The sequence below is a fragment of the Hyperoodon ampullatus genome, assembly GCF_949752795.1.
Source record: "Hyperoodon ampullatus genome assembly, chromosome: 10".
NCBI classification, from domain to species: Eukaryota; Metazoa; Chordata; class Mammalia; order Artiodactyla; family Ziphiidae; genus Hyperoodon; species Hyperoodon ampullatus.
The window spans coordinates 77,136,674-77,162,571 of NC_136923.1; the positions used below are offsets into that span (position 1 = coordinate 77,136,674).

Sequence of the window (25,898 nt, forward strand, 5' to 3'; positions counted from 1 at the left end):
CAAAGACAATTGCCTTAAGAAACTACAATACTGCGAATATAGAATTTTTAAAGTATTTGTATGTTCACTGAGTGAGATTTTGTCACAAATAGGTACCAAGATTTCTCCAACAGAACCATCACAACAAGGAAATGGGATTTATTTAATGTAGGCTGCCCATCTTCCTCAGTGCTCTATCCCTAAGGCCTAGCAGAGGGCCTGGCACAGGTGAGATGTTCAGAAAGGTTTCTTTTTGAATAAATAAACAGTAAATAATCTGCACTAGAACAGGGCATCCCACTGAAGAGGAGGCCTGGGTGCCACGTTAATTTAACTCAAAAAGATATCAAAGGCAACTTTTTATAGAACCAAACTAATTCAATAAAGAAAAACCACCCAGTAAGCTGCGGTCATGCTCGAAGTTAAAGATGTTCTGTAATCTCAGCAAATGTCTGTGCTAATGTTGTTGTTCAAGAAATATTCTTCTTCTATCTATATCTTTAAAACAGGTAGAACTCAAACCACTTCAAATTATCCTTATAGGAAAGCTGAGCATTTGAAACACAAACCCAGCTTTCATCTGGCAGCTGCAACTATAATATTTTATTCTCACAAGGTCTCCTATCAGAAGCCACTGCAGACATTCCCATGAAGACATCGCACAATACGAGGGCCAATCAAACAGAATGTGGTCTCCTAGATTTCCCTGTAGTTTTGATAATAGAGAAAAGAGGGATTAAACTGAAGCTCTCCCCCTCCAAGCCCTCGTCTTTCTGCAGACTTTCTGGATAAATGTGCCCCAGCTGTCGCACTGACCTTCCAGGACACTGGTACTTCCCACTCCCAAATGCCATGAAGCAGTCCAAGAAAGCATGCTTCTCTAAATTTGCCTTTTTCCAACGTTCCTGTGGGAAGAAAGCATTTTTTTTTCTAAATCAGTCTTATATAAATAAGCTTAACTTTATTTCTCTAGGCTAAAAATGATCTTGTACAGCTAATCCTTGCATATAAAGTTGCAGGGTTGTTGGTAATTTTTTCCAACCTGTTATTAATATCAGCCACAATTATGTTTTTGGAATGGGAACTAATAAATAAAAAGGTTTAAAAAGAACTTTGTTAAGTGGTAAATGTAAATGATAATGTAAATCAACCACAGAATTGACCTCAGAAGAGAAAGAATATTTATAATAAGGCCTCAGGCTCCATCATAAAATTGCCCTTGGTAATAAATTTAGTAATGAGACACTGACAGCCCTCCCTGTTGGAGAAAGCTTGGTCTGCAGAATTAATTCATCTGGATGCCATTTTTGACAGTTTTACCTAAAGGCAGAAAATGGACTAAATGACCTCTTAAGATTTTGTTTAGCCCTGTAACTCCCCAGTTCTAGGAAATAGCAGAACACAGTTTTAATTTGCTTCATTTTTATTTTTGTACTCCTTGGAAACCAATAACAGAAGCAATTGCCTGAAGAACGTGAAATATGGCTTCTATCAGAACCAAGCATATTTACTTTTAACATGTCCTGCTGGTTTCAGACAAAAATTTATTTTAAAGTTGGTGAAGCTTATTCCAAAAACTTTTCTATCTGATTTGTAAATGTTATGACATCTATATTACAAATCTAGTCTGTGATTTGTAGCCTTAGTTACCAGAGAAATATGGCTGCTTAATGATATAGCCCTAGTTAATTTATGAATTCATACTCCTGGCGGAAATCCAAGGACAATGTATACTGAAAGAGACAACTTACAGGCTTGAACAGGTCAGGTTCAGGAAAATACTTTGGATTTCTATGTAGCCAAAATGGAGACAACATCAACAAGTCACCAGAAGGAACGGTATAATTCTATAAGAGAAAAATGGTTCCAAGTCATGTTTTGAGATCTGCTTTAATGAGAGCTTGGGTCATTAAAAATAATCCTACAACCATATTACCATATTAGAGAGAAGACATATACATCGTATAATCAATGGTGAGAGAATCTCTTTCCTAGATGGATCATTTCTATTTCCAATGTAGGCAATTACTGATTTCTAATTCTGATGATCAGTTATACATACATATATCTTTGGTTACATGGAGGAAGATAGAGATACATGTGAAAATTTTAGAAACTGGTCTAAGTCCACTGTAATGCAGCTTTTGATTTTTTTTTACATCTTTATTGGAGTATAATTGCTTTACAATGGTGTGTTAGTTTCTGCTTTATAACAAAGTGAATCAGTTATACGTATACATATGTTCCCATATCTCTTCCCTCTTGCATCTCCCTCCCTAACCCACCCCTCTAGGTGGTCACAAAGCACCGAGCTGATCTCCCTGTGCTATGAGGCTGCTTCCCACTAGCTATCTAAGCTTCTGATGTTTGATATTGGAGTTTGCAGCAAGTGGTCTTGATGATGGAAACCACAGTGGATTCCCAGGTTCTAGAACAGAAAAAACTAACTCTGAGACAGGACACTGGCCATACTGGCACTGAGAACAGGGGTAGTGGATGTTCTGTCCTTGGGGATGCTGACGACAGTGTCAGGGCAGGGGCAGTGGATTCTGTTTGTTTGTTTCACTCTAGCAGCAGCTGTTAGGGCAGAAAGAAGTTGAAGACAACTGCTTAGGAAGACATCCGACAAAGCAAGTGTTGTGGGCTTATTGGGTTGGTTTCACATTTGAGGTCTCAGTGGTTGTGAAACTGATGATAAACAGTATGTCTCCTCAAGCAGCAGAGTCTGCATGATCCTTCTCCATTCACATTACAATAGATTTTCATGATATATAAACTATACCAAGAACTAAAAACTATTTCACAAAATCATCTTTTCATCACCTTGTTCAGGAACCAGAGGACAAAGAGCACCCCCAAGGTGTGATATCACTAGAGAGCTACCGTCTCTACTGAGCTGAAGACGTTTTATTAGTAACTCCCTTTGCCAAGCATCAGAAGCCACATCTGTTTAATCCTGTGTAATTTTGAAGTGTCCTCAAGATATCTGCAAAACACTTACTTTAAGTTTACGTATCTAGAACAGTAGCATGGTACAATTGAAAACATGTCTTTTCATGTGAGCAGGGAGTGGAGTATGGGGAGGGGCCATCCTTTTTTAACCCAAGAGAATCTCTGTTGACTCCGATGGTTGCTGAGTATTACTTGAGTTTGGTCATTTCAGTGCCAGGATTGCTGGAGAGCGTCAGGTCAAGATAGGAAGAGAGGGAGACTTTAGCTCATGCCCTCTTACCATTTTTAACATGGAAAAGACCTGTGAGATCCCAGTCTTGTGTGTTTGTTCTACCTCTGCTGGAACTGAGGCTAGAGGGGTCATGATTGGCTCTGAAATCAGCTGGGGAGGGCCCTGATATGGTTGGGGGCAGCCCTGGGCCAGGCATCCAGTCGGGGGAGCCGCTGCCCTTCCCCTCCCCCCACCCTCCCCCCAGCCCTCTTCAGTGGCTGCTGACCTAGGATCGTGATGTGGAGATGCTGACTGCTGCAGCCTACAGAGCAGGGTAGTAGAGGAAGACTTCAAAGGCGGCCTCGGGAACAGCATTCACGCTAGCAACAGGGAGGAGACCAGACAGAAGTTCCTGTTGCAGCAGCAAATGCCAGGCGGATGAGTGGCAGCAAAGGGTGTGAGAGCTGGTTGTATCAAAGGAATCCTCTGAGCAAACGGACATCGTTATGCCTGGGCCAAACAGTCCTGTCCTTGTTAACATGGCACATGAAGAGAAAGATCAAGAGGGAGACAAAACAGTCAGAGGACCAGGGCATAGATCACTAGGAAGTGGAAGTCACAGCTTCTCTGTGTTGGCAATAATGACACCTGTCAGGTAGACAGAAGTGAACTTGGCTAGCCCACCCCACAGGGATGCTGTGAGGCCAGATGAACTTCATCTGCTAGTCCGGAGACTGGCTTTTTTTGAAGAGGGAAGAGCAGAAGGATTCTCTGTTGTAACTCAAGAAGGATGCTAAGACCAAAGTGGGTGCAAGGAATGCAGACTCTTACTTCAAGAAAAGAGGAGTCCTGTAAAGGCAAAGCATCCATCAGAGGAGTCCCAAAGCACATTCTTTCTCTCTAGCTCTTGGTCAGGAGCTTGGTTGGTGTTAGTTGTTTAAAATATATATATATATATATATATATATATATATATATATATATATATTACTTTAAAAATTAAAAGTATATTCTTTTGTGTAATAAAAACTGCTTTCTAGAAATTTTGGAAAATTCAGAAAAATAGAAAAAACTAGAAAAGAAAACAACAAGAGAGCTGGCAACAAAAGACAGTTATCAATTGGCTAGACTTCCCTCCAGTACTTTTACCTAATAACAGTAGTTTAGCTTTGTGGGTTTTTTTATTGTTGTTTTTAAATATAGTTTGTTGTTTATATATACTGATAAATATTGTTTACATACATAAATACCTAGTATATAAATATTGTTTTTATCCTACTGAATAATTTTTGACTTATATTGTTCACTTGATATTATAGCATAAGTATTATTTTATATTGTATACTCATTTAAATTAATTTTCTCTCCAGTGGCTTCTTAATCAATCGTTCTCTACTGTTTTTGCTATAATAAGTAATGCCATCACAAACATCTTCTTCCACAAAGCATTGTTCATAAAATCTTTTAATATATATGTTCAGAAAACATAGGAATATACATGTCCTATGTCTTTGGAACATCTAAGGTTATTAATACATGTTGCTCAACTGTTTCCTCAAATTTTGTAGCAAGACATGTTTCTAACTAAATATATGAGAGTATCAATTTCATTGCCCTCTCATCTGCTAATCTGACATTTAAAATAGTTTTTTTTTTGATTGCTGTTTAAAAGTTTATGTCTTTGCTGAGTATTTTCCATGTTGTTATTTTCTTCTATAAAACTTCTGTGCTCATGTCCTATCCTCATTTATCTATATATATATTAGTCCTTTACTTATTGATCTGTGAATTCATTAAATATTAAAATTATTAACCCTTGAATTGTACTTATACTGACATTTATTCTTAATTTTTGGCTGACATTTAATTTAGGTTATACTTTAAAAAATAGGACATGTTAAATTTTGATATGGTACAGTCTGTTCATCTGCTTTGTGGTTCCATTGATTAATCCTAAACATAAGAAGCCCTCTTCTCTCCACAACAGTGGCTTTCAAAGGTGGCTTAGGGTCTTCTGGGCATCCCAAGACATTTTCAGAGAATCTGCCAGATCAAAAACCATTCCTGGGTAAAAGACTCATTCAAAGTATGGGATAGACCAATGGATTTTAATGTAACTGAGTACAAAAAATTCATTAATATATTTTCAGATTGCAACAAACTTTTAAGAAAGTACCTCTGTTGAGTTTTAGTGTAGTATCAAAGAATAGCCACAGAAATATCTGAAAAGGCTAATAAAATACTCCTTCCTGTTTTGGTTACATGTCTGTGTGAGGCTGAATCTTCTTCATTTCCATTAATAGGAGACAATATATCACAACAACTGATTGCAGACACCTATATGGGAATTCAGATTTCTTCTATTAGCAAAAGGCATCAGAGAGATTTTCAAACACTTAAAATGATGCTGTTCTTCTATATTTTTTGTGTTTTGAAAAATATAGTTATGTTTCATAAAACCACACCATCTGGGGACTTTCCTGGTGGTCCAGTGGTTAAGACTTTGTCTTCCAATGAAGGGCATGTGGGTTCAATCCCTGGTCGGGGAGTTAAGGTCCCACATGCCTTGCTCCAAAAAACCAAAACATAAAACAGAAGCAATATTGTAACAAATTCAATAAAGACTTTAAAAATGGTCCACATCAAAAAAAAAATCTTAAAAAACCCCCCCACACAATTATTTTAATAAGTATTAGGTTTCTTATTATTTTAAAAATGAATTATTAAATAAATATTTTAACAATTTCTCAGCTTTAGTTTCTAATACAGTAAATACTGATAGTAAATACTGATAATACTGACAATAAAGAGAAGGAAGGAATACAGTAAACCAAAGAAACCAGAGTTTGTCCATTCTCACTTATTCCAAAAAAATATATAGAAAGGAATGATTACAGGAGCAAAAATAAATATTCTGTTCAGACTGTAATAAATATCCTGTTCAGATTCCATTAGGAAAGAGCAGTGGAGAATACTTCAAGCATTCATAGCAAGGAATCTTGACCTGTTGTCCAACTGGTCAAAACATAGATGATCCCATCTGAAATGATTTTTATGATCCAAATTCCTGGGAACATATTAATATGTTCAGCAAAGACATTCCACCTGTTTTAGAAAATACTTGAAGCTTAAAAGAACTAAGTCATAAATTTATACTAAGGAAATAATCAGTAATGTGCACAAATATTTAGCTATAGGAATGTTAATCTTTGCACTATTTATAATAGTGAAAGAATGGAAGCCACATACATATTCAAGAACATTGAACTGATTTTAAAATTTATTTGATGTCCATATATTAGATTATGCTGTAATTCAAAATGATGTGGATGTCTTTTATTGATACAGAAAACTATTTGGGATCTATTATTAAATAAAGTAAAAGCAGGTTGTGAGAAAATTAGCTTTGTGTGACCCCAATTTATTTTTTTAATGCACATACTACAGGAAAAAATTCTGAAATTATAATAATACCAAATGTTCATAGTGGTTATCTCTAACTTGCAAGATTCTAAGCAATTTTTAATTTCTTCCTTTAGCTTCTTTTTATGGTCTTTTCCCCCCCTAATTACCATACTTTGCTTGTGTAATAAGAAAAAAAAACTGTTCCATTTATTATTTTTAAAGTCTCAACTCTGTAGGGTGAACTTCACAGTGATTAGTTTGGGCCTCCTAAGAGGAAAGGCAGTGTTTATTTTGTGTACAGAGGAAATAGCAGGTACAGGAAACGCTGCACCTTTTACAAATATGAAAAAGAGATGTGAAAAATAATGAAAGGAAATGCTGGAACATTCTGGAATGATAGCAGCCCGAGTATGTGTTTGTGGGGTTGCTCTACCACTAAGAGAGGCATAACTGCAGCTGTGAGGGCTTGAAAGGCACCTTGGATGCATCTGAGCCTCATGTCCTCTAGGAAGAACATGTGGGTGTGAGGAAGTAGAAGTAAGAGACTATGAATTTTTAAAATAATTTATCAAATTCTTTTGGATATCTATCATTTTTAATTAAAATTTTTTATTGGGAATCCATAGGTGTTGGACCTATAAAATACTCCAGTTTTGTGAAAGGATTTTAGGCAGTGAATCATAAATGTGTTCATACCCTTGGACCAGTAATCCACTACGAAAACATAATTCAATGATAATCCTTAAAAAAGAAAATGTACTAGCCACAAAGATACAAATAATTACCATATTAAAAAAAAACTACCTAAACTCTCAAGAGTCAGGAAATAATTAAATATTTAAGCTATCAACTCAATGTACTATTAATGTGGCCTTGAAATAAATATGAAAACTCCATAGATGCATGAAATGTGAAGAATAATGTATAAAAATTTTTTAATGACAGATTTACACTGTAATGAAACTTAGGTTTCTATATTGATGTCACAACATTGCAGATACAAGGTCAACACACAAAAATCAACTATATTCCTACAGACAAGTAATGTACAGTGGAGAATCAAAGTTTTAAAAAATGCCATTTACAGGGCTTTCCTGGTAGGGCAGTGGTTGGGAATTCGCCTGCCAATGCAGGGGACACGGGTTCAAACCCTGGTCCGGGAGGATCCCACATGCCGCAGAGCAACCAAGCCTGTGTGCCACAACTACTGAGCCTGCACTCTAGAGCCCACGAGCCACAACTACTGAGCCCGCGTGCCGCAACTACTGAAGCCTGTGCGCCTAGAGCCCGTGCTCTGCAAAAAGAGAAGCCACCGCAATGAGAAGCCTGCGCACCGCAACGGAGAGTAGCCCCCACTCGCCACAGCTAGAGAAAGCCCACGCACAGCAACAAAGACCCAAACGCAGCCAAATAGAAAATAAATAAATAAAAAGAAAAGAAAAGCCCACTTTATTAAAATAAATAAATAAAAGAATAAAAATACCATTTCCAAAAGCTCCAGAATAATGGAAATACTTAGGTATTAATCTAACAAAACTTGTATAGGATCTATATGCTTAAAATAACAATCAAAATACCCGCTTATTTGTCAAATAACTATTCTGCATTTCAGCTAATTTACTACTACCCAGAATATAAATAAGGCTTACTAAAAGTTCAATAACAATTATAGTAATATTCAAAGTAATAAACACATTGCTCTACTTAATTGCACCAAGTTGTTTGACTATTTCCTCTCAATACAGAATATATATATTCTTTTACTACATATATAAATTTATATATATTTAAATTTATAAATATTTAAATATATATATTCTCTTATAGTCATAGTTTTAACATAATTGATAATTTGATTATTTAAAAGCAAGAACTGTTAAAATCCCTCTGAAACTGAATGCTACAATCTACATAAGATCAGTTAAATAAACTATGTTTGTTTTTGGATTTAGCAAGTTGCAACTTGTATCAAATTTGGATTTTTTTGTCTCTTTTGAATCCTATTACTACAAAATTTTCTTGATTTTAATCCAAGCCCTCTTAAGCCGTGGGAAAAAAAGCTAACAAGAGCGGAGGGCTAACTAATTATAATCTATCTGGATAATTTAGGTCCCAAATCATTCCTTTAAAAAATATTTTTTTTTGTTCTGCCTGAATGATTCACCAGATATTGAACTGAACGTTTGCCACATGCACATACCTTTCATGGTGCACTTGAGAATATTCTCCTACTTTGCCCATAGAGAGGACCTCACTCAGTCACTAATTCCTAATATCAGTTTCTATTATCCATGGCATTCCTGCTATCTGTTCCTGTATCTGTGATCTGTGGTCTGAACTGTCTGTCTTCCAGTTATCCTAAAGGACTTCCCTCACACACTCAATTCCTCAACCTATTCCATCTCAGTAATACTCATTGGTTGGTTCAGCAGAGGAAACACTATCCGACCCTCCTGCCTGATTGAAATAGGATTATACTAATTCTGATATAGAATCACATAGCCAAAATGATTATGAAAGGCTTATGTTTTAGCTAAAATAGTTGCCAATAGATAGATACCTATATTAACAAACTGGTGCTGCACAACTCTTATTAGTAACCTATTTAGGGTCACATAGTACTTCATGGAACTTAAGAAATTATCTAATAATAAATGGGCAAAATATCGACTTTTTTTCCACAGAAGGTTCATTATTTTAAAACAAAACCAATGCTCACCAAAATTTTAACTGGCTTCAGCACTTTTCTAGTAATGACTCCAGGGGCTCTTAAACGAATGGTTTCCAAAATACACCATTTAATTAGAGGGAGTTTCTTCAAGTCATCCTCAGACACTTTAATCTTATCTTTACCTGGAAAGAGAATTAAAAAAAAAAAAAGATGGACTTAAAGAGGCCAGAAAATGATTTTATGTAAGCTATATAAGTTAAATACTGTCTCTGATATCAGGTGTTAATATTATTATTACTTTTGCATACCAAGTTTAGTAAGTTATTGACTCTTTTTATCATTTTCTTCTTACCAAGTTAAAATGTATGGCATATAAAACTAAACCAATGTTGATTACTGTAATGTAATGGATTGGTATTCAACCTTGGTTCTCACAGTCCTATGGCTATCAGATGACTAAGATAGTCCCTGTCAGAAAGATGTTCAATTTTTACTCATTTCATTGTTTCTTGTCCAAATTCTCATTCCACTTAAGGAAAGAGCAATAAAAGATTGGCATCAAAAGTACGAAGTAAGAGATCTGAGAAGCCACCTGACTTACTACTTCTATCTCTTCCCTGCTGATTTGTTTTTGTTTTTGCTTTTGCTTTTTAATCATACATTTCAGAAAGCCCCAAAAGAATATTAGGAAAGGGGTGATGGGACACATGTATTTCATCTGGAATGATGAGCTCTCTAAACACAGGTACATCAAACATTCCTACTGTAAGTTGCATACCTTAGCTAATATTTAGATTGTAGTCACGTGGAAAAGGATTGCGGTTGCTCTTTCTATGGACCAACATATGGTCAGGGACTTCAGTCAAATGAGACAGTTTAATTAACGATATTTCAAGTAAAATGTTTACATTTTGAAAATTAAACAACTCAGCTTTCAATTTTGACAGTACTTGCTTAATAAAAGTGAACAACATGGTCAGTTTAAGTCAACTTTCACATTTTCCTCCCAACTGTACTGGGCATGAGTGGATGAGAGTGGAATGTGGGTCTCCAGCCACATTTCTCTTTCACTCTGGATGAGGCTTCTCCTAAAGCCAGCCCATCCTGCAGAAGAGGGTTGGGTGGGTGCTGCCTGGGAAACCTTCTCGGTCAGTACAGGTGGAATTCCTGAGGAGTCAGAAGCAAATGTTTCTGGTTAGTGGAGTCTGGGAACTAGGGTTTTTGAGCTCTGGTTCTATTAATTCCCATAGGGGCATCTATACACTCCATTAAACTTGACAGATTTTTGAGCACTGGGCAAGAGCCAGGAGTTGAGTCAGCCTCCACCAGGGTTACAACAATGAAGGCATTCTTGCAATACACTCAGTCTAGGAGGTAAGAAATGAACACACAGTTAACAGGTACACCATGCAGGCAAGGAAACCGTTCTATGAGATATAAAATATTTGAAGATAGTTAAAAGCAGGGAAGGTATTGAAATTCAGGATAATAAATTTTAGAAGACAACTTTAAAATGTATGAGGGGATCTGAGTTTCTTTTAGAGTGTACTTGAGTGAAAAAAAAAAAAGAAAAAGAAGACCATTGTCCACATGGCAGGTGACTGACAACCTATTAGAAAACTAAGGAAAACTCTCCAAGGGAGAAATGGCAGATGGGACTTTTAAGAAGAGAAAATTCAACTTTATGTCATATACTCAATTTTTAAGTTGTTTCTGGCTACTGTGTAATTTTCCCTTTCCTTGTCCTATATTTTTAATATTTTAATAAATTCAGCTAACACATACCTTAAGTTAACACTTGGGGAAATAAAGATCTGGGTATGTCCAGGAAGCAATGCAATATGGAAAAGAGGCAGAACTGCAGAAGGGAAAAGAGCAGAAGTGGAGAAATCAGGAAATGTGAGACTGGAAGTCAAGAGAAACTCCGAGAGGCACAGGCCTCCACTTCTGGCCGCCTCCATCACTTCTCCCTCCAAAGATCCCTAGAACTCTGGGAGGGAGTTCAGACCAATTTCACCTTTATCTTGGAAACCAAGGTGACCCCAGCAAATGAGGGCCCTTGCCGAATGGACACTACAAAGAAATTAGCAGTAACCTACACTTCAGATTCTAAATCTTACTTTAAAAAAGGTTTTTCTCTTTAAAAATCTATTTAGAGCATCTACATTAGACAAATTCACCAAACAATCCCTCTACTTATTTTTTGTATTTTACTTTACTGAAGCTACAAGATACAGAAAATAAATACTTCTCTAATTGATCAAGGATAAATGACTACCACGGGTCAGATTAAGTGTTTGAAATCAGATCTGTGTGACTCCATAGTGACCAACCTATTACGAGACAGGCATAATTCTGGCCTTGAAAAAGTTTGTACTCTGGTAATAGTGAAGTTTCTGACCTTATTTTGGAGAAAAGGTTTTTTAATCAATTATTCTTAGGAGACTAATTGAATTATAAAGTGCAAAAAATGTTTTGTATTATACAATAAAGAAACTAAAGCTTGTTCTGAGTTTAAAACAAAATCTATTATGACCTACAAATGTAGAAGAGATGTAGACTACACTTGGAAAATAAATGTTTTGAAAAAATATTTTTAGTTTCTCAAGTCCCAGTGTGATGTAGGAAAATTAAGGTAGTATTCTCAGACTAGACAAAGAAAAAGAAAAAGATGCTGTTTTCAAAGAACATCTTTAGGTTAAAGACCTTTCTTATTATAACTCTTAGAAATGGCTCTGTACCCATACTGTACATATTTCAATGCACATCTGTGGTTTGTTCTTCCAGTGTTTTGACTCTAAAATTAGAAGGCTCCACTTGGAAGAATGCCAAGGTAATCATCAAAAGGGCTAGGGCCTAATGGAGATGGGGACCAGTACAAAAGGCAGCCAGGGAAGAAACTATGGGGTAAAATTCAGAAGCCATCTGTTTAATTCTTGGCACAAATGCAATAAAAGTCAAACCAGGGGCTTCCCTGGTGGCACAGTGGTTGAGAGTCCGCCTGCCGATGCAGGGGACATGGGTTCGTGCCCCGGTCCGGGAACATCCCACATGCCGTGGAGCGGCTAGTCCCGTGAGCCATGGCTGCTGAGCCTGAGCGTCCGGAGCCTGTGCTCCGCAACGGGAGAGGCCACAACAGTGAGAGGCCCGCGTATCAAAAAAAAAAAAAAAAAAAGTCAAACCAAATCATCATAGGATATTTGAAACCAAGTAAAAGAAAGGATGAGTCTTGAGTTCAGAAATAGCGAAGAATGTTTCTAAAATGTTCTGTATAGTTTTGGGTTTCCGCAGGCATGATGACAAGCATGTTAGAACACAGTAACTGTAACTTATATTTGTTAAGGATATATAATAGATTAAAATTCTACTACTTCAACCATTTATTCACTCAATATATATTTGCTTCATATCTGTTACATGTTAGCCCAAGCATAGGTGCTGTAAGAAATAGGAAGAGAATAACACTAATTTATTGACCATCTAATGTCACCAATATGTTGGACCACTTCATTTATTCCTCATCACAATCTGCCAACTATCAAGTTATCATGTGTCCAAGGAGAAGCTTGAAAGTGTCAGAGCAGCCTTCAAACCTATGTCTGTCTACACTAAAAGCCCTTACCCTTGCTGCCTGGGTCCCAGCACCTCCCCTGAGAGGAGAAACGAATAAGAAAGACACAGTCACTGTTTTAAAGGAGCTTGGCCATAAGGACACAAAATAATATCTGGATACAAATAACTATAATATAAGTTTCATAAGAGAGGATTTGAGTCTCAGTGGCATTCATCCCCTCTTGCCTAGGGCTGGCGTTTCAGCTAAGCCTGGAAGGATGAGTAGCATTCACCCAGGCAGAGAGAAAAGTAACTTAAATTCCAAAATTAATTATAAAAATATGATTTCTTGGACCTAAAAAAAAAGGAACATGAATCAAACAGGATCACTAAAGCAGGTCCTTTGTTGAGAGATGACTCCTCTGTCTTCTTCATATTTCAAGCTCCCTCCCCATCACACACACACACACACACACACACACACACACACACACACACACATTTATTCAATAAATAAATACATAAAATACAAAAATTCTGTTCCTATAGTCCTGAAGTAACATTATATCAAGATTTAACTAATCATTTTGGGAAAATAACCCATGTTTTGCGAAAAAAAGGAGAATGACAGGCATTTGCCGAGTCATTCATACCTCTGGAGACATAATTCTGAGGAGATTGAATCAGAAGGTGGGGATGAATACTGAGGAGGCCCTGTGCTTCCCCACAAATGAGAGACAGGTGTATGTCTACCAAGGGACACACAGAGAAGTGAAGCAAAGAATATACTCCACTGAAATCTAAAGAGTACATCCCGACACATTCTACCACCTCTTTATTTACTTTTGAAAGCAGGGATTCTCAGTTCTGTTTGCTGTTCTATACTGTGAGGTTGTCTTCCTTCACAGACATTGTCTTTCATATTCACAGAACAGCTTATTTAAAATGTTTAAAATTAAGGTGTGTGCAAAAGGCATAGTACACATGAAGGACAGTGAATTGGGATAAAAAATGCATGAGATAAAGGCTGAAAAATAAAGAATCTGATGTAATAACCTTAAGCAATGATTCCTACCAAAATTTGGTCATGAAATTTGCTTCCCAAATTTTATAATTTTGCTAAAAAGCAATATCAAATAACAGAAGTTGGTGTTTATACTGTTATTTGGAGAAATGATGTAACAGCTTTGAAAAAATCCAGCATTTCTATGATTTCTCTTAAAAATCAAGGAAGCAGAGACATCAATTGCTGACAGAGAATAATAGGAAACGAGTTTTCTGGCATATTTTCTCAAGCAGAGATCTCAAGATAAGCTCCTGAAAAAAAAAGTCAGTTTTTAAAGAACAGAGACAAAGCTAAAGAGAAATAGTAAATAAAATTTACAGTATTCCAGAGGAATATAAAATAAGTATCTTACATCCTTTCCTTCATTTCAGGAATAAAAAAATTTTTGAATATGATAAGTAATGTTCAAATATTCAATTAAAATATTATATCTCTATTCCAGGGATATTTTCATATATTTACAAAACTGCTGTTTTCTTCTAAGAAGAAAGCTACATTCACATCTCAGAAAGAGTAAGAAAGGATAAAATGTCCTGAAGTAGATATCATTTACAATACATTTTATATGTCCAATGATCCTATAACAGTTATTTACAGGCAATGAGAATGTACTGGTTACAAATTTCTGGAAATTTTTAGTGAGATGAAAATTAGTTTGGTGACTTGTCTCCCAAAAGGAGACAGCAATAAACCCCTTTCTGCAATATTCTTTCAAATGTGAAAAGAAATATTGTGAAACTTTTAAGATTCTCTCTTTGTCTTTAACTTTTGACATTTTAATTATAATGTGTCTTGGTGTGGGTGTCTTTGGTTCATCTTGTTTGGAACTCTCTCTGCTTCCTGGACTTGTCTGTCTGTTCCCTTCACCAGGTTAGGGAAGTTTTCAGCCATTATTTCTTCAAACAGGTTTTCTGTCCCTTTCTCTCTCTCTTCTCCTCTGTGACCCCTATAATGTAAATGTTAGTATGCTTGTAGTTGTCCCAGAGATCTCTTAAACTATCCTCATTGTTTTTTTGTTTTTTTGTTTTTTTTAAGATGTTGCTGTGTTGGGTCTTCATTTCTGTGCGAGGGCTTTCTCTAGTTGTGGCAAGCGGGGACCACTCTTCATTTCGGTGCATGGGCCTCTCACTATCGTGGCCTCTCTTGTTGCGGAGCACAGGCTCCAGACGCACAGGCTCAGTAGTTGTGGCTCACGGGCCTAGTTGCTCCGCGGCATGTGGGATCCTCCCAGCTAATGCAGGGCTAGAACCCATGTCCCCTGCATTAGCAGGCAGATTCTCAACCACTGCGCCACCAAGGAAGCCCTCCTCATTGGTTTTTATTCTTTTTTACTTTTTGCTGTTCTGATTGGGTGATTTCCACTACCCTGTCTTCCAGATTACTGATCCATTCTTCTGCATCCTCTAATCTGCTGCTGATTCCCTCTAGTTTATGTTCTATTTCAGTTATTGTATTCTTCAGTTCTGATTGGGTCTTTTTTCATATCTTCTATTTGCCTTTTCAAGTTTTCACTGAGTTCATCCATTCTTCTCCCAACTTCGGTGAACATTTTTATGACTATAATTTTGAACTCTTTATCTGGTAAATTGCTATCTTTGTTTCATTTAGTTCTTTTTCTGAGGTTTTTCTTTTGTTTGGAAGATATTCCTTTATCTTTTCATTTGCCTAACCCTCTGTGTCTATTTCTATGCATTAAGTAGATCAACTATATCTCCTGTTCTTGAAACAGCAGGCTTATGTATAAGGTGTCCTGTGGGGCACAGGGGTGCAATCCCTCTTGGCCACTAGAGCCAGGTGTTCCTGGGATGTCCCATATGTGTGCTGTGTGCATCCTCCTGTGTGGTTGGATTGCAACTGTGCCCTGGCTGGCTGTGTGGCTCTGCTGTGACTGCTGTGGGTTCATGGCATGCAGGGTGTCCCCCCACCCCCCAGAGGTGGAGCCACTTTGTACAGTTGCCGGGGCCAGCTGAGGCCACCTGCCAGGTGGGGTAGGGGCCGCTTTGAAGGGGCTGGCTGGGGAGGGTGGGATGGGCAGGGTGGGTCCTCAGGAGAACGCTGGCGTGGGGCACATGGTGTTAGCTAGTTGATGGAGAGTGACAGAAATGTTGCCTGCCAGTACTGGGCCAGATTGTGGAAGGAGAGTTAAAAAAAAAAAAATGGCATTGGCCAGTGCCTTCAACCCTGGAGAAGATTCCACCAGATCCCTACCCCTCCAGCACTCACCCCCAAATTGTTCTCCTGCAGCGTATGACCCAGGTACCCCTCACATTCTCCTGCCTCTGTGCTGGTACTCAGAGTAAGTGAGTTGTGTGTGCACCCTTTAAGAGCAGAGTCTTGGTTTCCCATAGCCCTCCAGCTCTCCCAAATGTAAACCCCACTGGTCTTCAAAGCCAGATGTTATGGGAGCTCATCTTCCCTGTGCAGGTCCCCGAGCTGAGGATCCCCACATGGGCTTGGAACCCCTCACTGTGAAGCGGGCACCTCCGCAGTTGTGCTATCCCTCCCACATGTGGATCACCACACTGGGGGTATGGGTTCTGTCTAGACTGCATCTTTGACCCTCCTACCTATCTTGACATGGCATTCTGTTTACATTCTTAGTTGTAGAAAATCTGTTCTGCTAGTCTTCAGGTCATTCTCAGAGATAATCATTCTACTTGTAGTTGTGGTTTTGGTGTGTCCATGGGAGGAAGTGAGCTCAGGATCTTCCTACTCTGCCATATTAATCTGGAACCCCTAAATGTTTCTTTGATAGAGAAAAAAGGTGTACACTTTGGGTTTTATTCCTTATAAAATACTAACTTCCTTTATTACTATGCATGTCCATTACTGTACACGTCCACTACTGAACATGTTCTCTGAGACAAAATTCTGTAAGAAAGATATTAAGTTAAATTTATTTTTAAAAAATCAGGAGAGGGCTTCCCTGGTGGCGCAGTGGTTGAGAGTCCGCCTGCCGATGTAGGGGACACGGGTTCGTGCTCCAGTCCGGGAAGATCCCACATGCCGCGGAGCGGCTGAGCCCGTGAGCCATGGCCGCTAGCCTGCGCGTCCGGAGCCTGTGCTCCGCAACGGGAGAGGCCACAACAGTGAGAGGCCCGCATACCGCAAAAAAAAAAAAAAAAAAAAAAAATCAAGAGAAAGAAGATGAGAGTAGATGAAAGATTATGAAGTATATGCTAGGCTGTGGAGTTATATGCTTTTTAGTTCACTGCTGTTCCCTATAAAATGACTATAAATATAGTCTCCCAAATGACTGCAGGCTTCTGGAATATTAACTTATTGCAAATGTTGACAATTTAGAAACTTTTGTCTCAAGAATATGAAACAAAATAGAAAAGTAACTTTTTTCCTGTAATTTTTTTTTTTTACCTTTGAAGGAAAAGATTCTGAATTTGCTTTTTTTGGCAAAAGGGAAGCAAATAAGGGCCATGATGATCAATTATTTGTCCTATGCCAGTCGTGTACTCTTTTGTTATAGCAACTTATATAATAAGTTTTACTATCTGGTAGGGTAAATATGGCCTTACCAATTTACACTTCGATTAATCTTAATTTCTAATCACACTTATTCTTCAAAAAAATATTTAAGTCATTTCGTTAATTTCCTCCCCACCAAAATCATTGGAATTCTCCTTATAATTAATTAAATATATATTAATTTGAAAATGGTTGGCATTTTCATGATATTAGGCCTTCCCGTATAGGAACATGATATGGGTTTTTCTTTATTTAGATTGTTTTTTTAAAATATGTACATTTTTAAATGCTATAGTTTCCTCCCTCTAGGTCCTGTCCTCAACCTGTCCTCAATGTCTTTATGTAAGAGAAATACCAGTTAAATAAACAGGAAGGACAGATGGAAAGTGGAAGGGAAGACTTACAAACAGCTTAAGGTATTTGTGGTGGATACAGACTGGGAAAAGCAGAGAATAAGCCTAGAGACTGTCCATGGACAGTGAATATGGGCATTAGGGCTTTAGGGACTGTAGCTGGAGTCTGGCAGGTCGCAGCTCCTTCAATTCTCCCTCTCTAGTCACCAGCTTCTTCCAAACACCTCAGTCATTTCTGAACTTCCAGCTCTGGTTCTTCAGACTTTTCCAGGGGTGGATATGACTTTTTGGCATCTGAAGGATTTAGGATGAATTTTGATTATCAGACATATATTCCTATTGTTGGGAAAAGCGGGTCTCATGCTCAGTCTTTCAGACCCAACTCAGCTGTGGAAGGGTGGGCCTTGGGCCTGGAACACTTCCTCACCAAGAGACAAAGGGCCCACACAGCCTCTACACAGCCTGTGCCAGGTGCATCACCTTGTGTGGGAATATCTTTCCTTGTTTCAGGGGCAGAGAGTACTCTTCTGTCTCTGCTTAAAGTATGTGCAGAATACGGCACCTGTCCAACCCCACTGTTACATCTGCCCTCCGAGGAAAAGGGACAGGGTTCCTTCCACTGCGGTGTGAGAGGGGTGTGCAGTGGCCAATTTCCCTGCGTCGCCCACAGGGAGAGAGACATCCTGGTGATGGGGGACTGACACCCATTCCTGAAGCTGATCTTGCTCTCTTTCTTCTCTATGTGAGTTTAGCTTTTTTTTTTTTTTTTGCGCTACACGGGCCTCTCACTGTTGTGGCCTCTCCCGCTGAGGACCACAGGCTCTGGACACACAGGCTCAGCAGCCATGGCTCACGGGCCCAGCCGCTCTGCGGCATGTGGGATCTTCCCGGACTGGGGCACGAACCCGTGTCCCCTGCATCGGCAGGCAGACTCTCAACCACTGCGCCACCAGGGAAGCCCGAGTTTAGCATTGTTGCATCCAGTGCCTGACAGCATTGTGTTTTCCTTGGCAACTTTGATACCAAGATGCAGTGAGCAGAAGTGTTTAGAGTCCTCCCCTGGGATCGATAACCAGTGCCTGGCACTCTGCTTGACACCTATTGAAAATTATAAGCAATAACCTTTCGGGGGTAGACTCTGATCAGCAGCCTCAGTGTGACGTTCATAACTACAGACCAAGAATGAAAAGAGGCAGCTATAACAGTGAATTGAGAAAGATACCAAGGACTAAAATAGTGCTCAGAACAGGTTATTAAGATGGATGGAAGACAGAGTCAAGAATCAAAAGACTGACCCTCCCCACCCTTTCTTCCATCTGTCAACGCACATATAAAAATATACCAAATCTCATTCAATCATTTAGAGAAAAGATTAATGCCATGAAACCAACACAACCAAATAAGATTCTCCTCTAAAAAAATAGTACCCTATGTTATTTGCAGAAATATTTCTTTCATATATTAAAAAGAGATTATCAGTTCCTCTTCTACTAGAATATAAAATGAAGCCTGCTTCATAATTATGATAGTTTTTTCAAGGAATAAAGAACATAGTCCAATTTATAATAAATAAAAGGTAGAGATATTGATGAAAAAAGACAACAATGGGTAAACAGTAACAGGTAAAATCAATTTAGATCTAGAAATACCCTTTCTTTATAAACTCTGCATAATAATTCTAAATTTTTGGATTGTGTTCTCTGGAGAGATGTCAACCTGACTTGAATACCTTTATCTCATTATTTTCTAAAGAGGGAAAAAGATTATCTAAATGCCTGAATAATTCTCCAACGGAACACTCAGGGAAAAGAACTGTGTCTGAATCAAAAATGTAGAGAATAGACAAAGCAGATTAACTGTGCTACACTGGGGTGAGATAGTGAAAGGCTTAATAAAATGAGAACTGCCAGAGTAGGACTGATCTCTAAGCTTGTAAATAATCTACAGCTATCAGGGGTATCTCTTTCCACCTGCTGAAGCTAGGCAATAAATGAAGACAGAATGACTTCACACAAAATCTCCTGGGTTACGGTGTCACAAGACACACTTCAGGTATTATATAGGCAGAAAATAATGGAAGGAATGTAGCCTCCTGGGAATCCTCTCACGGGCCAGATATCAACCACGCAAGTTTCACCCTTGTCTTTGTGCCTGGATTAGCGGATTGGAAAGTAACCAGTTGTGAGCTCCAAAATGACACCATCTTGGTCATTAAGGCCAAGGGGAAAAGAAGACAAGAAAATTATATACTTGGAGTGTGTTTCCAATGGAATCTCCTGCATTTATAAACACTTTCTTAGGTAATCTACATATATTCTGCAAGGTCAATGGATGAGAAGTAGTTTGTGAAAAGCTCTGGCATAATTTAATGTTTTCTGAGTTTATTCCAGGATTTTTAAAATCTGGGCTAACAGAGGAAAATGAGGCTATGTAAGAAATTTCCAGTATCATACGCCAGAGCCTCCAAAATCTCCAAATTAGGTTCATATTGTCCAGCTAGGAATGGGAATGGAGAGAATTTTTTAAAATAAAATAACTTTTCTCCATTCATAACTCCATTGTAGTGGCCTTGGCTCTGCTACTGATCTCTTTCTTCAATAGTTTGGTCGATATGTGGTATAAGGGCCAAGACTCTATCATAGACACAACTTTGGCTATCAGCCATTGAGCCCTGGCAGGCTGCAGAGGGGTAACAAGAGTGAGCTTCTTCAGTTAGCTGGAGGGACTCAGGTCTTTAATATGCCATGATGGAATCCTCCAAGGATGTTGCTATGGGTTATCTAGATGGTACTGGGACACATCCAAGTGGATAAAAGTTGAATACGTTATAACATGGGTAAGAGGTGACTACAGAGACGATTTCAAGAATAAATGAAAATGTTTAAATGCAATGAAGTAAAACTGATGAACTAATTAAAATAATGCAAACAACATGGAATTTGCCTAGAACATCATCATAGGATCTGAGCCTCATTTATCACTCTGCTGGTTTTTATGCTTGTTTATAATTATGAGCAGAGATGAAATCTTTCCTCACCAGTGCATGGTGAGTGTAGCCATTAAGTTAGTGTCACCAGGTAATAGCATCTGGTCACTTGACAGTGTTGGTCTGTCCCAAGGCAGGATTGCTGCTAAATCAGAACACAGTGGTGTCAAGAAACGTTATTGGTTGGCTCTGAGTAAATTTTCTCTTTTATCCAAAATCACACAATTAGTGAGTGACAGGATTGAAAGCCATGAATCAAATTTCTGACTTTTATCCAATGAAAATTTTGTAGTGTGTTTTTATGATCCACAAATCGTGATTTTATGTAAGACAGGAATTGTTTCTATGCAGGTGCATTTCTGTTAACTAACCTGATTCCTTGTAAATTAACAGAAAAAACTTTACTAATTTTTCCCTTAAATAAATGTGCAATAAAACTGAATGGCCACTAAAAAACAAAAACAATACACACATGCAAAAAAAAAACAACACAAAAACAAACAAGAGTGCTGTATATGCTACCATAAATTTACACAAGAAGGTGAAAAGGGCCAAATGCAACCAGTTTAAAATTTTAAATGCATTTTTATTTGTTTTTGTTTGTTTTTAAGTTTGAACGACCTTCTGCTGGTGGGCAGATACTCACAGTGGGAATCCTAAATTAGAAAAGAAAATTGCTTGAAAACACAGTCTAAATAGGACCCAAATGTTAATGCCTGTGAGAATTCTGTGAGAACACAGTGAGGCCACACCTGCAGTCTCTAACTCAAACCAGCTCTTCCTCTAGATACGTGTTTTCTAACGCCTAACCATCTTCAAGTCCTTGCTCAATATCACCTTTCCAGGAAGGCCAACTCTGATCCAACTATTTAAAGCTACCACTTTCCTCCTATTTCTGGCACCCTTGATCCTCCCTAATCTGCTCTGTTTTCTTTTTCACATAGCATTTATCAACATCAAATATTTTTGGAATTTATGTATGTAAACCAACAAACAAGCAAGAATAACAAGCAGCAATAATAAGAAACCCTGAGCAGAGAGGAGAATCTCATTTCCAGAATTACCACATTACATTATTTTAAATGTCCAGCTTTAAATTGGACAAAATTTAAAAATTGTAAGACACATGACAAAAAATATGAAATATGACATGCAACAAGAACATATAGACCACACAGGGAAAAAGCACTCAATAGAAACTATCCCTGAAGAAACTCAGGTATTGGATTTACTAAAGAAACACTTATAAATCAGATATTTTAAATATATGCAAATAATTAATCATGTCTAAAGACCGAAATAGAGAATATTGATAAGGAGATAGAAATTATAAATAATAAAGATTAGAACAGAAATAAATGAAATAGAGAACAGAAAATCAATAGAAAAAATAAGATCAAACAAATCAATAAAATCAAGTTAGTTCTTTGAAAACAAAATTGATAACCCGTTAGCTACACTGACCAAGAGAAAAAGAAAGAGGACATAAATTACTAAAATTAAGAATGAGGGAGAGGTTTTCCTAGTGAGCTTACAGAAATAAAGAAGATTATGGGGAAAACTAGGAACAGTTGTATGCCAACAAGTTAAATAACCTACATGAAATGGATAAACTCCTAAAAAGACACAAACTCCAAAACTGACTCAAGAAAAAATATATAGTTCTCACTTCAGCAGCACACATGCTAAAATTGCAAAGATACGGGGAAGATTAACATGGCCCCTGTGCAAGGATGACACTAAAATATGTGAAGCATTCCATATTTTTCTGGTGATGTAATGTACAGCATTGTGACTATAGTTAATAATACTGTATGATATATTTGAAAGTTGGTGAGATAGTAGATCTTAAAAGTTCTCATCACAAGAAAAAAAATTGTAACTATGTGTGGTGATGGATGTTAACTAAATTTATTGTGGTAACCATTTCACAATATATACATACATCAAATCATTATGTTGTACATCCAAAACTAATAGGATATTGTATGTCAATTATATCTCAATTTTAAAAAAGAAGAAATAGATAATCTGGGCAGACCTGTAACAAGTGGAGAGATTGAATTAATCAAAAACTTCTCAAAAAAGAAAATTTCTGGACCAGATCACTTCACTGGTGAATTCTACCATATGGTTACAGAAGAATTAACATCAATCCTTCACAAACTCTTCCAAAAAATAAAAGAGGAGAGAAATACTTCTGAAGTCATACTATAAAGTCAAAATTATTCTGATACCAAAACCAGACAAAGATATCACAAGAAAGAAAACTATAAATCAATGTCTTATTAATATAGATGCAAAATTCCTCAACAAAGTACTAACAAACTGAACCCAGCAACATATATAAAGTCATATGTTTTATATGAATTATACACCATAACTAATAATTTATCTCAGGAACACAAGGGGGTTCAACATCTGAAAATCAACTAACTTAAAACATCAACATACAAAATATAATATTAGACTAAGTGAAAGAAGCCAGATACAAAAGACCAAGTATTCAACAGCAGCTTTTACCCTCACACTTATTTTATAAGGAAGTTGGGCAAAGTGTCCGAGATGGGCTCTAGTGGTGAGTACTGAGGCTAGAGAGATGCTGAGTTAGAAGTTCACTAAGAACATCTTCAGAGAAGGAAAAGGTAATCTTGTAATAGAAAAGAGCATAAGAGGGACTTCCCTGGTGGTCCAGTTGTTAAGACTCCGTGCTCCCAATGCAGAGGGCCCAGGTTCAATCCCTGGTCAGGGAACTAGATCCTGCATGCTGGAACTAAGACCTGGTGCAGCCAAATAAATTAACTTTTTAAAAAAAAAAAGAAAAGAAAAGAGCAAAAGAATGGGAGAAATGCCATACTCAGTCTGATTCTTATTTCATGCACTTTAATGTCCTTCCTTTGACAGGATTCTTTGTATGGGCATATGGATATCTCCCTTGATAGCAACCTCCAAAGATCTGTGGCATTCACTCACAATATCTAAATTCTTGAGCTGCTACATCTTATGCTTGAATTGATCTGAACTGCTTCTGTATAAGCATGGCAAAAACGTTTGATCTTTTATAAACTGAAAGCACTGATATAGTATAGCTAGTACCCCAGTACTACTACTTGAAGGAGAATTTTTCTGTCAGAGGAGAACAATAGGTTCTAAAAATAAACAAGAATATAGAAAAAGGGGGAAAGTTTTGTCTTTCTCCACTAGAACTGTGTTCAAGAGTTCAACATTCAAGCACAGTAGAAATTTCAATGAATGTAAGGCTTCTGTTGTGGCCTTTGGGTCAGATAGGCTCCCCATATTATCCCAACCATCCCCATCACTACCTTTTTATTTCTTAAAGACCAGGAATTTGGAGAACCCTATGTCAGGAGCAGACTCTGGTAAGATAGAGCATGTGATGATCAAGAACATATTCCTTTTGTCATTTGTAGACACGCAGGCAGGCACATTTCCATTAGCTTTGTAGTTGTAAGCTCCATAAAGGCAAGTCATCTTCTCTTACATCCACCAGTGTATCTCCAGAATCTAACTTGTTAGCACTGTTGGTACTCAATGATTCTAATGCTCACCATTTCTGTGAAATATGACCTAGTGTCTGGGGATTCACACTCAAGGCTCAGAGACGGTATGGCTTCAATATCCATGTTGACCAAGCCAATTTGATTTTTGGTTTAACTCAATAAGAAGCAATCAAAATAAATTTAAAAATCCAATAAAATATGTTCAGCAATCACGAAGGAGAGGAGGGATAATTGTTAATTGGCATCACAGTCTTTTGTCTTACTATTATATTGTGTTCTTCCAAGAAAACCAAGTCATTTATTATTTTTTTACATCAGAATATATAATTTGACATATTAAAGGGTTTTTTTTAAAAAAAATCTACTCCCAAACAGGTCAATTTATGCTGAATAAACTAGTGGAAACTTCTCCATTCAAGCTTATTTCTGCTTTTTAAAACTGACGATAATTGATGAGTGCAAATCTGGACCAAAAAGGGCAAGGTAGCAATCTCTACCTGCAGTTCTAACCCACTAAACCTCTAAAAACTGTGACTTTGAAAATATTCCTTTGGTGGTGTAGCCTTACCTGACATCCATATCCCATTAATACTGTTAAGCAATACATGGAATATGCACCATATTACTTTTATAAAATCTGGAAAACCCTGAATTCCAAAACTATGACTTGTAGTTCAATTGAGGCAAGGGGCTAAGAGACTAGAAGAAAAACCCTGTGCATTATACACTTATGTTTAAATAGGGAATTTAAGCAAGTCACGATCTCTGTTTCATCATTTGGAAAATAAGGGAGTTGGTCCAGGTGACTTCTAAAATCCTTGACAGTAATTAAATTCTAGGATCCTACCTGATCAATTTATATCCTGAAGCATATAACAAATTATGTTCAATTTGGACTACTTTGAAATTCTATTAAATTATGGGCATTTAACTTTGCCCATAATGTGTGACAAGCGCACATTATTAGATATCTCTTCAATTATGCAATTTAATTCAGTTTTAGTACCTGCTGTGCCAAACACAGATGATATGCCTTCCATAATGGTCCTGTGGATATTGGGATGAGAGAGGACAAATGCAAATGTCCAAAATGCAACCTTAAAAAGAAAAACATATGTCAAAACATACAACCTTCTTTGAACATGAACAAAAGCATACATAGTATTAGCCACAAACATTTAAAAGAAACAAGGAGATATTTAAACTAAAGTTAAAAGCATGTTAGTAAAGAGTATCTTTGAAAACAACTAGATTTTATGAACAAAAGAGATGTTACGTATCTCTAAGGGGTCAAATTTATGATTTTATTCTGCCACTATAGTTTCACAATATTGTTTATATAGAGTAAACTATTTTCACTAAAAAAAATGGGAAAAGCAGGGTGTTTTATTGTACTAATATACAACATAAAATATTATATAGGCACATATTAGAAATTTAGGAGCAACAAATTATGACACTTAAGAATGTTAGTCCAAAACAAAGGCATTTTTCAAGATTTAATTCCTTGAAATACAAATAAATTAGCAAATCATATATTCTGCAAATGAAACATGGTAATTTTAAATAAGCCCCAGAAACTGTACCTAAAATCTTATCAACTAAATTATGAGAGCACTTATATCAAAACTAGGGTCCTTTCATACCCTATTGAAAAAGGGTGCTTCCAAGTTCATAGGGTATTACTTAACATAGTATGTTTGCAAGTTCTCACTCTAGACC

The 25,898-nt window shown here is 37.3% G+C and overlaps 1 protein-coding gene across 3 annotated transcripts in view; it reads right to left on the reverse strand.

Moving 5' to 3' along the window:
• The window catches only part of CYP39A1 (cytochrome P450 family 39 subfamily A member 1), a gene marked incomplete at both ends in the record, with an annotated part of 64,303 nt that overhangs the window by 16,915 nt on the left and 21,490 nt on the right, over positions 1–25,898 (reverse strand). For all 3 annotated transcript variants that reach the window (XM_079712543.1, XM_079712542.1, XM_079712541.1), the window contains 4 exons: positions 796–884; positions 1,731–1,826; positions 9,267–9,400; positions 25,183–25,273. In XM_079712543.1, the coding sequence (XP_079568669.1) occupies positions 796–884; positions 1,731–1,826; positions 9,267–9,400; positions 25,183–25,273 (410 nt within the window). The remainder of the gene's footprint in view (positions 1–795; positions 885–1,730; positions 1,827–9,266; positions 9,401–25,182; positions 25,274–25,898) is intronic.